This window comes from Ptychodera flava, chromosome 20 (genome assembly GCF_041260155.1).
Source record: "Ptychodera flava strain L36383 chromosome 20, AS_Pfla_20210202, whole genome shotgun sequence".
Taxonomy (NCBI): Eukaryota; Metazoa; Hemichordata; class Enteropneusta; family Ptychoderidae; genus Ptychodera; species Ptychodera flava.
Genome location: NC_091947.1, coordinates 20,771,113 through 20,784,128, shown reverse-complemented (window position 1 = coordinate 20,784,128; position 13,016 = coordinate 20,771,113). Strand labels below are relative to the sequence as shown.

The following is a 13,016-nucleotide window of genomic DNA, read 5'->3' as shown; positions in this document are numbered from 1 at the left end:
CAATTGCCGGCCATAAGAAACGCAAAGGCACGTACACTGACGCACCTAGCAGTTGTCTTCCGCCCCCGGGCCGTGGCATTTTCAAAGGATCGATAAAGTTTGTTGTTGCTTTCTTTAGAAAAGGGTTCGTTGGGTCTCTCGCTCTACAAGTCGCTCACCCATCCCAGTCGATAGTCTCTCTCCTTCCTCAAGTACAGGGTACTTTTGGCCAGGTACAAAATCATTGTTTATAGTTTTATTTTTTATTGGTCGCCGTGTAAATAAGCCTCCTCGATTTTCCATTATTTTAGGTAAGAAACTCTCTCTCTCTCTCTCTCTCTCTCTCTCTCTCTCTCTCTCTCTCTCTCTCTCTCTCTCTGTAAGATAGTAACCGACTATACCGATGTACAACCCATTAAAATTGACGCGTCACCTGAGATCAAGACCAGCAGTATTATAAACCAAGTGTCGAGAACATGAAGCGATATGATACACCATACCATCCTCCGCTAGGTAAGCTTGGACTTTGGTACCTTCTTCTGAACTACAACTCGGAAAAATCCCTCCGTGTACCGATACACCTGCAGCATCGCGGAACACCGGCTCGGTCGTCCACGCTGAACGCTCGGGTACACACTGCCTAGCAACGTCCCCGTCGCAACAATGCGTCCCGCGAAATAGAGTGATCACATCTTGTGTACACAATCACAAGAAAGAAAAGTGGCAACAGCTCAAAGGGGACTATCGGTGCAAACACACGAATAATGCAAAATGGAGTTTTTTTGCGATAATGAGGCGACATAGTGACTTCTGTCGTGAACTGGCGGTGGTAAATGGGCTGCAAATAATAGACTAGCGATGGTGCATTTCAAAGGCGGCCTAATTGAACCCATCTCGATAAGAACATGCCGTAGGGTAAGAACAACAGCATAACAAACTGGGGGCCGGACGCGTAAACACAGACATATAATCTGTCTGTATACACATAGGGTCTTTCTTAATTCATTTAATGTTGGGGTTTTTATGCAATATTATTAATGACAGTTAGAAGCCGACACGAGACATCCACACAGAGCAAAAGTCGGCGACGCCTTACAGAAAAACTAAGGAATGCGTCCGATGAAGTATAGAGAAACTACACTAAATTCTTTGCATCGTCGAACAAGAATAAGTTTGGACAACCAGTCAATTATCCATGGTACCTGCCCCAATCACCAGCTTCGAATCGTAATGATATAGACACTATCACAGCTATAGCCCCTCGCTAACTACTGTACCACATTATAAACGGCTTGTGTCGCCAGTTTAGCGACAGTCTGTGATATGACGTAGCTCGAAACAGTGTTGCGATTGGGAATTATATGACTGTATCAAACCCTTAAATTCGGTAAATAGAAAATTAATTTTCAAACAGCAGCTTTAAATCTTCATTTCAGTAAAATCAGTTTTAAAAAGTGGGGGGGGGGGGGGTAGAGTCACAAATTTGAAATTGGGCTTAAATGAGCAGAGGAAAAGTAAGCCAATTACCACTGAAGCAATTTACATTTGATTTCCACGTGAGCACTCATCTGGGACGGCGAAATGCGTTGTATATTTACCAAAAAACAAACATTTACACAGCTTTATGAGCGACAGAGATTTGCGCCATAAAAGTTTGGGCGGGAATACTATATATCGTGGTCATAAAACGATGACGCCCTCTAACATGTTCGGGTCAGCGTATCAATTTAAGTAATGCATGTACGTTCACCGCTGGCAGTTGGCAAAAGGAACTTCACACCGTGACGCGATATCTAAAATTATTCAGTTTAAATCCAAATTATGGACGACTGAGAACCTACAGACCTTTCTGAAGACGTAAGGCGGTTATTACAGCATATCATGAACCGAATAATGCCATGCATGCACATGGACACGATTCCTTATTCACTTTTATCATAGACCCTCCAGCGAGAGTCTATGTGTTTTATCTTCATTGAACTCGCCCGCATAACATTGTGGTGACTAAACAGCAAAGCTATACAAATGAAAAATACGGGACGTGAAATGAACGCCATTCTCTGTTCAGTCTAATTCTGCAACTGCAGTACTAGTAAGGTAGTGCAAATTAGATACGACGTATTTCGCGGGGAAGGGGGGCATTTGCGAGTTCTCCAACTCTGCCACATTTTCGTGTCGTCCAGATCTCTTTAGCGGATGTGACTAGTATTTTAAATAATTCGCTCCTCGAAAATGGAAGGCTTGAACTTTCTCTCAAATTTAAACTTAGCAAACTTTCACCCGTCCTCTTTCAAAATCAAGAATGAAAATCCGGGGTCGGCGTACAAATTTTTGGTGCCAGAGAAACAAACTTCCCAACATTTACCGATGACCTTTAATTTAAAATGGCCGCCATCCTCTTGTTATCTCTAACTTCTAAGGGGAAAATTAACTTTTCGATTATCATTTCACAAAAATAAACTAGTTGAAAACATCATGTACTCCATAAGCTTCAAAATGAGTCACACCCCCAACAAAGAGCCAGGCCAAAAGAATATTACAAAATTTTGAGTCCAAATATCTGTCCCAGAGGAACATATAGCTCAAAAAGATGTTTTTATCAGTCCATCATCCAAGGGGCGTTGTACAATCGCAGGATGAGGTACACATCGTGGCATTTGAGATAGAGAGAGCCCTGCGATGTTAACAGGTGGTCACTTGATTGTATTTGAGCTGTAAATATTAACCCACTTCCAAGAATCTGCTGCAAGATTATCTGTTGTCCGACAATGCAATGTCCTAATTCTTTTAAATGGGACTGGGTACATCATCTGAAGATCTTTTATAACGTTACCTTTGTAATCATAATGAAAAGAAGCTGTTTCGCAACTGAACATACTATGGACTATAGCACTTTGCCCAACCAAACTATCAGAGAATCAATTTAAGATTATTTCTTTCTGGGGTTAATTACAAATATCAGATTTTCGCATCTTATGGTGATCTAGTTATGAGCAGACAGGGATGTAGGTGTTGCTTTGAGTACAGTCGACCCTCCCCTCCTTCATAAAGGGGCCGTGCTTTCAAGTTTAGATATCAAGGAACATGCAGTATTGTCAACTTTCGGGATGACACGGGCCTTTTTAGTTCTGGTTTAATTATTGTCAGTCACTCATTCGAAAATCGCTCCCTTCGTCTGTGTTCCGCACTGCACTATGTCTTGTCCGCCAGAAAATTTCTTGGCGGGAAAACGTTTACTTGGATGGGGGAGTACGTAAGCGTTCCGCATAATCGAACGTTGTCAGAATGTTACATGCAAATTGGGAGTGGGTGCGTGGCCGGAGGCACAATCCCCAGGGTTCACCCATCATCGACATAACTGCTAAAATTTGCATATAGCGCTCACATCCCTGTTGGTCAGCACGATTTTGATCATGAAACCGTGACGACAAGTGAGCATTTCCCGCCTTTAGAACCGAAGGAGATCTCGTATGCTACTGTCACAAATTTTTGAAGTATGTCAATGTGGTCTCCGTCAGCATGAAGGCCAAGCAGTATGCTTTACCTTGTATGTAATATCAACCTACTGATCTGTCGTGTCCCAGGCATCTGTCAAGGGTGGGGGTGCTGTCTCGATCAGGGTCAAGGATGTATTTGACATGTATTATCACTTCAAATCATGTCAATCGAGCGCCTACTCGAACTATTGCCACGAAGGCTGAGTGGGCAGCGCAGTTTAGACACGTGTCTGCTAAAATTTGGCCGGAAGCGTTTTGCGTGCAGGTACAGGCCCGCACCACCATCATATCAAAAGACAAAGGACATGCTAAAAGATGCAGTGGACGAAAGTGCACACGCTTTTCAACTTACTGGCGACTACTGGCGACTGCAGTTTAAAAAAAAACTCTACCACCGTTCAGCATTACTTTTTTCTTGCCCCTCACCCTATTTTTAGCGTTTCATTTGATCTGTGTAGCCTGACAATATATTGGTTCAACTAATTCTTTGCAGGTATTAAAAGTAGCAAGATGTTAAAGAAAGCATCAGATGGACGCAAGTGACGGGACATTGCAAGACCTCCGCCGCGTTGTACCTGAGGCTCACCCCGGCGACCCAGAGTGAAAATACAAGATCTACACTTTATTTGCTTTTTATTCGTCTACCAATGTAAGATGGGAGAGTCGGTTTACGTAAACAGGGACCTGCCTAAAGCAACAACTGCGCGCATTCTTTCGCACTAAAACGCGATGTTTTGACGCGAAGAACGTAAATTTCACCAGTCTTTGGTCAACAAACCGATAAGTCCGTTGAACTTATTCAATTGCCGATTTTCCATCCTAAAATGCAAATTTACTGATTTTGTAAAGTGCAAAACTGGTGGATGTGGCTCATAGATGGGTGGACAATGCTCAAATACCCAAATTGAAATCATGTTTCTAAGATTTCATTTCTGCTGGGTGCCCAACTGCAAGTACATGTAAATTTGCATGAAACCTTGAAAACAGTAAGAAGTGCGAAACAAACTTTAGCACAAACGTTCCTCTTTGTGCGTAAAGTGTTGCTTAGAGGTTGGCAAAATGAAATGTAGAGCTTGCCTGGATTTTCATAGCCGCAGGCGAATTCTCAGATTTTCAAGCACGTTTAGCCTGCAAAATGCAATGAACGAGAAAATGACGCAAATGTCTGCACCTGTGCAAAATATTGAAATGGCGCGCGCTTTCGCACGCATTTGCAAAAAGGACGCGCAAAAAATACTTTTACAGTCAGACGATAAGGAAAGTTCGGTACATACCGGTCGTATGCCCACCCAGATGCACCAGTGCATCATCGATGGCTTTTGGACTCTTCTCACATTGTAAACGCGTTCTTTCCGCAGTTAACCAGATAATGAAGATAGCAACCTGTACAGCAGAGTGCTCTAGAGATAGGTGTAATGAGAGACCTGTGGACATGGGAGCTATATAGGCCCCATCTTCAGGCATGCATAACGAAGCACGGGGAACATGCTGTGACATAGGTTTCTTGTCTACTTTCGCGGTTTTTTTTTTCTCCCAGAGAAATGACACGGGTACTGCCTTTATCTCCTTGCTTCTTGTCTTGTATTCAAATTACATGCTAATAAAAGTGAATCATGCTTTCAAAAAGAAAGAAAGAAAGAAAGAAAGCCCTGGCTAGAAAGGGGAATGGATAAAGATGGGCTGCGAGGTACAGCGAACATGTCAGGTGCGATACTCTGCGTGTCTGTGCAGCAAACACTGTTGTGTGCATGTTTTTGGATAGCCGCTCCCCGTGATTCGAAATAAGTAATGCAAAGCCCACATATCAAAAAACATGGTGAATGAATATTTTTTGTTCCTTGAAATGATAGAAAAAGGCCTCGTTCACATCAAACGAGACAGAAATAAAAGAATGCCAACGACTATTACTATCTGCCACAAGCTATGATTATGTGTGCTGTCTGTGAGCGATGGACGTGCGCGGATATTTTACTGTGCGACCTCTACAGTCTGCGTTCACTTCAAGAAGGCATCTTTGAGCGCTAGCCAGAGAATATGCCGGGATGCAATCTTTCTTTCACATTGACAGTTCAAAACAAGACTTTTGAGGGTTGTAGAAACCAACCTCTGTGTGGTATGACATCATTGTCGTGCGCGTGGGCGAAAGCGATTCGGAAAAACCCCCCACAGAAACCGGGAGGTTGTATGTCGGCGAGAACAATGGCTTCATAAGAACTCGCTGTCAATGATACAGGGTGTGTGAGTTCGCTTTAAGGTGCATTGGTGATAATAAAAGCGTATAAGTTTTTACAACGTATTAGGCCCGAAACACGGTCAGGGAGTCAACCAGTCCGGCGCATTATTTCGTCAAAATTCAATCGACAGAAACACGGTAAGTTCAACTATCCATGACGTTTAGGTTCACGTGAGATATCGCGCCTGACCTAACCTGCAACCCCGACCCTATATAGCGCACAGTAACACCTTCCCGTACTGCAAGATTTTCGCTGTGCCAGTTCGGTGTGAAAATAGCCATAAGGGTATTGTTTTGTTGAACCGGGAATATCGCCAGAGTGGTGCAAAAAAATTAAAGCGAAACTAGAACTTGGAACACCAGCCCGAATCTTGCCAGCTGCAAGTGGCGCGGAACCCGAGTTTTATCGAGGTATACTTGATTACCAGTCACTGTTTCTACACGCTTTGTGCAAATTTTACAAACGTTGTCACCCATTATGGCGGCAATGCTGTTTATGAAGATGGACATGCGTTTGAGATAAGAGTTCCAATAAACGAGATTTTAATGAACTTGGCATATCAGCAAAAAAAGTTACGGGTATATTATCTACAAGGCCGCGGTAAAATTAACGAGTACTTTGAACCCTTTAACCCGGGAGGCTAACTTGTGTGGCTCCATGAACAATAGAGTTTTATCATTTTCGACAAAAGACCAAAAAGTGTACAATATACAGCTCAGGCGCTGAGCCTCACGAGGGAACATATTCAAACTTTTTCACCATTGTCAATGTGCAACCATCACGGAACAAAGAAACCGGACTGGCGAACCATATGACTCAAAGTAAGTTAGATTGTAGGAGATCCGGCCATACAAGAGGGGGCGGCATGTGGACAGTGTCGCAATAAAGGAAAGTCTGGCTGGTGCTATTATGACATAAGTCGCGAAAACAGACAGGTGGCCAATTTTGTTTTGTCCTCAAACATTTAAAATGGCGGTGACACAGGTGTGGTCGCACTGTGTCGTAGAGGTCTCGCTCAAAACAAAATGATACAAATTTTTCCCGCCAAGCTGAAATTTAGGCGGTCGGAAAACTTTTCTGTCGGTATGTAGCCATATGGTTGTAAACACTACTCTCACAGGAAGATTAACGATGGCCGTTACCGCTGACTGAGCAATCTACCTGGTACAAGTCGCGGTGCGTTCTATCTGACGTCGCGCCTGTAAACTGCAAGAGAAAGGGTCATTCTATGTGGCTTTTGCTCACTCATTCTTTACCATTCTTCTAAATAGTCAGTAGTATACGTTTGGGCGACTGTAACAAAAGACAAAATGGTTCAGTAATTTGACGGACATCATAAATAAACCGAGCACTTTCAGGTGAACGACGGTTAGGCGACTTTTCAAATTATTGGCCGGGGCCTCGTTTTCACGCATGTGTACTTTCCAAAGGGCCTCTTGTGCTCGCCCATATTTCAAACTCGCGAGCTTTCGTCGAAATCAGGGTTTAAAGTCGCTTCTGAGAAAATTGATGTTTGTGGTAAGAATACAGAGCATTGGATGTTCAGTCTAACTTACACAGAGATACTTGGTGCACCAAACTTTCCGTCATCTGTCTACAGTTAGGGAAAACACGTCATCATCGAGCAGTGGCGTTTAATCCATCCCTTGAAACATTCAAGAAATTTATGAGCCGATTTAAGCTTAAAAAGGCATTGCAAATATACCCCCTCCGCCCCACCCACTTCGTCTAACAGCATCTATTGTTATTTTCATATTCGACTTGTCACTTTATTGAGAGTTCTCAAATGTATTACTGACTTCATCATGGTAAAATCGTCAGACCGAATTAAGAGATTTCGAAAAGTATGTCAGAATGACAAATATACGAGAGAAACTTAATCGTCTATATCTATGCAGCTCAACGATTTGTAAATCTTCTCGTTTTGTTCGGTTTAGTTTTGGTTTGGCTTATTTTTGTGTGTGTGTTTTTTTTGGGGGGGGGTTGGTATGTTTTTTGTTTTTGTTTTATGTCTTTAGGGTTTTTAGCTGAGCAGCGCGACTCTTGCCCCTGAGTCTACTTGTTTTGTTTGGTTTTAGTGTGGTTCAGTTTTTTGGGATTTGTTTGGTTGTTTTTGTTTTTGTTGTTGTCGTTGTCGTCGTCGTAGTCGAGGTGGTGGTGGTCGTCGTAGCAGTCGTGTTTTTGCGGCTCGGAGCAGCGCGACTCTGGTTCTGAGTTCGACGCCATTGTCGGCTCTGTTTGGTTTGCTGCTGTATCAAGTCCGGCGTTCGCCAACATGTCACTTATCACGTACACTAAGTTTAGTCAAGGGGACCTACATTGCCCCCAAGGCAAAAAGAAGAATGTGAGAGTAAGTCGCACTCGGAATCATGGAGCCATTCACCCGAAGCGATTCAAAGATGAGTTGCCCCGGCCGTTCCAATGCTCACAGATATAACGCAAGAGTCAAGACCAGGCTTGCGCCGCCGCTTTTGGTAGCGTCCGCGCATTCTCGTCGCCATAGTATCGTTGAAGTTCCTATCGCAATTGCCACTTTGGATCAGCAACACTCATTCTTGCTAACAAATTAGTCACACATGGATTTGCACCTGGGATTAGCTTGGCTTTGCGTGGTTATGTTACTGGGAGGTTGGATTAACCCCGAGGGGGTAAATTTAGCCCTTCGCGATTGTACTAGTTGAAGGTGTCCCGGGTTGACTTCGACTGGGGAGGCTCCAGTGACCGTCTCGAACAAGAACTCTTCCGGCAAACACTACCCCTCTCCCGCTAGCTGGTTTGTTTTCGCTGGTCTGGTCTGTTTGTAGTATTACAGACTTCATTTCGCGGTACGCACAGATGTATGGTAAAGACACGGCCATTTTGTTCTTGAAAACAAAGGTTGGGACTTCTACATCCCATTCAGAACCAAAGTTAACAAAAGGCCGCTAAAACTTCTACACGGCTTGAGATAGAAAACGGTTACTCTAGAGAAAGCGCGCATAGTATGACCCCTATGGATAGGATTTTGAATATTGCTCATTAAAATAAGGATAAACTTCGCCGAAAAGATGAAAAGTGTACCAAGGCAGGGTCAACAATGGGATATGAGTGTCGGAGACCTGTATTTGAAAAGCTTTCTCGTCTGCTTAAAGCATGAGCTATTGCCGTCGTAGGCTACGTTGCCAAGCTCACGGGGCGGGGGACTAAAATCCGAGTATAATCGCCATCAGTTTGATAAGAACTTTGCTGTCGGGTAAAAAATTGAACACACAAAAGCAAACTAAAATAATGAGGTCAGACTGTCAACTTTATGTTTTAGCAGACTTTGAAAGTCCTTACAGAACAACTTCTTCCCGTTTCCTAGGTTACTGGAGCAACGAGACATTTTGTATTATAGACTCCATCAGCCAAAGCGCATCCCTGTGCATAAGTGTTTGCCTTCTACCCATAAAACTGACACTAAAACTTTGTTGTTCACAAGCGAGAACGCTTAACATTACAGTGCAGTGTCCAGTGTTTTCTCGATACCCGTTCTTCCATTGCAAATCAGGAATGAAGGAAAGAAGGGAGGCGGCTGCAGTGGTTTGTAAAATATTCGGTTCCGTCGGTGAACAGATATCGAAATGTCCACCGGCGCCTCTTACGGGGTCACGGCGCCGTGACATACAAAATAATTTGAGGGAATTGTGTCTTTATTGACGGCCCTTTCGAGGTTCTTTAGAGTGAAATTGGTTAGTTAAAGGGGCATTGCAAGCAACACACGCGTCAGCAGTTGCAGAACTTAAAAGCTCTTCAGTCTGTGACTACTCGGGCGGCCCTACTAGACCCTGTCGACCTTGATTGAGCTTTGTTGGGTGCCTACGTCCCAACAGCGTCTTTTGGTGGGGCGGCCTTGTGAATTGGACCGGGCCAAGCACATTATACACTCTGCCGTTTGATGGTGGTTTACAAGCGGCAGTTTCAAAATTCTTCTCTAACCTATTAAGGTGACTGTCTGAACAAAACTTGTAATTTGTAGGGTTCTGCCACCGGTAGTCCTCACTGTGATTCAATAGGCAGCTACCCTGGCCATTTCGAGAACATGCAACTAGGTGGCTATGTACTAACTTATATTAATCCTAGGTATTTTTAAAACCATAAAATTTGAAGGGTAACGTGAAAGCCCTTCACAACTGCCCTCCTACGATTTCAAACCCCTCTCCTCTTCCCCTATCTCACCATCTCAAAAAAAATCCCCACTCTCCGTGATTGCAAAAGCCCCTGAACGACCTGTCCCAGGGCAATCCCCGAAAGCGACCGAATCTTACACTGGCACGCTGTCCGCCCACTGTCTTTTCTTTTCAAAATTGGCTGCTAACCAAAAGGAAAAAAAATACCGTAAATTCCCTGTCGCTAATTGAAACAAACACCAGCCCCCCCCCCCCTCTCTTCCCTCCCACCTACACTGATACGGGTAAAGACTCGCCCGGTATGCAAGCATTCTCTTGCAAACACCATTTTGATGTCCCTGCACTTCTGTTCACGGTATTGCTAAAACACGACGGGAAATACCGATGCAATCGAAACCTGGTAGTAACGAAAATTAGAAATTAAAAGCTTTTTGAAGCATCTCTCTTTAAAAGAAACTTACTGTATCATAACATCCAAACAATGAAAATGTAACAGGGGTAAGAACGTGAAGTCTCACATACTTACAATGGCGGCGGTGCATCGCCGTTCGTTGTGAGCAACAGGTGGTCGGGCTGTGTGAAACATCAACGTCTGCAGGTGTTCCGACTTCTAACTTCGGCGAACTCGGGATGATTGACTCGACAATTGCGTTAAGTACTCGTAAAGGGAGCAATCCCGCCGGACGATTCACTCTACGAGTACCTAACCAATCGTTTCATCATCATCAAAAACAGATCCTCCACAAAATGATTTGATGGTATCTCTGCCTGACGTATGACGGGAAGACATGTGATGTGATTTGACGTATCAGACGGCACCACATCATTGCCCACTCACCTCTTTTTAATACCAATCGCCAGTCCATCAAGCATTTCCAAGTGTCAATTTACTTTGATTAATATGATCTGGTGCAAATTTAATCGGTCCCAATATAGGCATCTGTAAAGTTTGTTCACATTAAAATACCCGAAAGGGTAAACAGTAAGATTTTGGAAAATACCCGTCTATTATTTCATTGTAATATGTGATAAGAGTGATAAATTTGCGGCCACTTTATTGCGTCCGATACGCCAACGCACGTCTAATTTTTTCGTTACTTTATTTTCGTGTCAAGTTGGTTTGACGTTAAGTAGCTTCTTGAGTTATTATATTCTTGTTGAAATACATCCAATCAAAGACAGTGGATGCAACACAAGGCTGTTCTGTACCTTTGACGATTGCTCCTATCACAAATACCATTGTACAATAACTTCCTGTGCTGTAGAAATCGAATGACCTTGTCGACATTCACTCGCATTAGCTCCCCAAGGAGCCCTGTTTTCCGCACTTCTCCATTGTTTGTCAGCCGGTTGAAGTGTTTTATTTTGTCTAGTTTTCCTTTGTTTTCCCTAATGTTGACTTTTTGTCGAATAAACCTTGGACATTGTATCTTAATGAATGGCACGATGTCATGATATCGCGGATGACATGCCCCAACCGGCGGTTTTCACACCGCGGCCCCCGCAAGATAATTGTAACAATCCCGAAAATTTCAATTTACCGGTAGCGCGCAATTCTCATCTTGTCTTCCGATCGGTGCGATGGGTCAACTGAGGTCATTCCAGAGCCGTTGGTGCAAAATGCCTACAGGGAGATTGATCAGCGAGATTACCCGTTCCCTGTTTCGTCCCTTCAAGCAGCGGGCACTCTGAAAAGAGTCAAGCCGAGATATCTTTCCTTTCTTTATCAGTGACTGCGTGTCCTCGCAGCGTTTGGGTAATTGGATAGGATTGTCCATTTTGGTCGGACAAAGATCGGCAGTGTTGTTTGTTTGTATTTGAAATTTAGAGCGTGACTCTAAAGCGATTAAAATCTGTTGAATTTGCTTTTTATAGAACATTGGCCATGTCCTCGCGATAAAACACCTCCACAATCACGACTGATAAAGCAGCAGTTCGAGAAATTCAAAAGAGGACGTCAATTCTTGGATCTGAGATTCTTTACACAACTTTCTCGTCCGCCAAGGTATCGGTACTCATTTCAGAAAACTTTCAAATTTACCCTTGGCAACTTTTTCTTCACGCCGGGAAACTTTGAATAAGATGTGGGTAATCTTTTAACACAACTGGCACGGTCAAGTGTGCTCATTAACGTTTGACTTCTTATTTTCAATGCTGTTAAAACTGCAATGTGTGCATGCGGACAAAACACGGCAATCGCTGATTGCGAACCGTTCAGGGTTTTTTTTCACGCTTTTGAGGGGGTCGCAAATTCCTGCCATTGGTTTAAATTGAGATAGACCCCTCGTCACCCACTACCAAAAATGGTGGCACCCCCTCCTTTTGACAGGAGAAACAATATGGTGACCCCAGCCACAAAGAAAACAAAGTTTTAAAAATATGACATAGTATATAAATTATGTTGACAAAAAGAATACTGGGCATTTCAGCATGCTAAATACATTGGGGCAGGAAAATGTGTTGGACACACAGAACCAGACTACAATTAGTACAGCTATGTCTTTTTGAACACTTACTTTACACTTTGTGTAGACACATTAAAATTTCCTTTTTTATTTTAGTGTATAAACTTTTTGCTGACATTTTGATGACATTAAAAAAACGGCACTTGTCATATGCAATTCTAATACTTTATTTGATCTTCGGTACAAAGTCATTAAGTTCTCTTTAAAATGACGAAACTCATTAAAACATTTTCATCCACCTGTATGCCGGAATAATCTTCGAGATATGCACAACTCCTGAAAAAAATGTTCCCAAAACTTGGACTCGTTTTCATTTTAATATTCATTTGCCTTGTCTTGATGCAATAAAATAACTTTTTCACAGATTTTCATTTACACCGTTATGGTTATGATATTTATCTATATTTATCAAAATGACAGCTGAAAAACCTATTTTGTTCTTTAATGTGTTAATTGTTCAAACATGTGTCATCGACAAGGATCTTTACTTTTACAACATTTGAAATGTGTTGTAATTTTAAAGCAGACGTCATCCTTTTGTGCACACTTCTTTCATATGTGCATTAAGATAGAATGCGGCTCGGGGGACAGGCATTTAGACTCAAACTTCTTCAATTCTTTTCTGATCTACCACTTGTGGGGGTTCATTTTGAAGTCCTTTGAGTAAGACAAACTTTCACCGTCTTAATATTT

At 42.8% G+C, this 13,016-nt stretch overlaps 2 protein-coding genes across 7 annotated transcripts in view; one reads left to right on the top strand and one right to left on the bottom strand.

The window, feature by feature from the left end:
- Positions 1–13,016, bottom strand: part of LOC139120289 (uncharacterized) — a 40,615-nt gene that overhangs the window by 18,155 nt on the left and 9,444 nt on the right. Inside the window, exon 1 of one of the 6 annotated variants that reach the window (XM_070684590.1) lies at positions 10,385–10,621. The exons of 2 other annotated variants lie outside the window; for them this stretch is intronic. In XM_070684590.1, the coding sequence (XP_070540691.1) occupies positions 10,385–10,400 (16 nt within the window). In that variant the 5' untranslated portion in view covers positions 10,401–10,621. Of the gene's footprint in view, positions 1–412; positions 601–4,750; positions 4,896–10,384; positions 10,622–13,016 lie in introns of those variants that run through there. 3 more of the 6 variants (XM_070684581.1, XM_070684583.1, XM_070684586.1) reach the window with 3 other exon arrangements.
- The window catches only part of LOC139120291 (uncharacterized), a 68,208-nt gene continuing 60,995 nt past the window's right edge, over positions 5,804–13,016 (top strand). The window contains exon 1 of the mRNA XM_070684598.1: positions 5,804–5,847. The gene's annotated coding sequence lies outside the window, so the exon portion shown is untranslated. The remainder of the gene's footprint in view (positions 5,848–13,016) is intronic.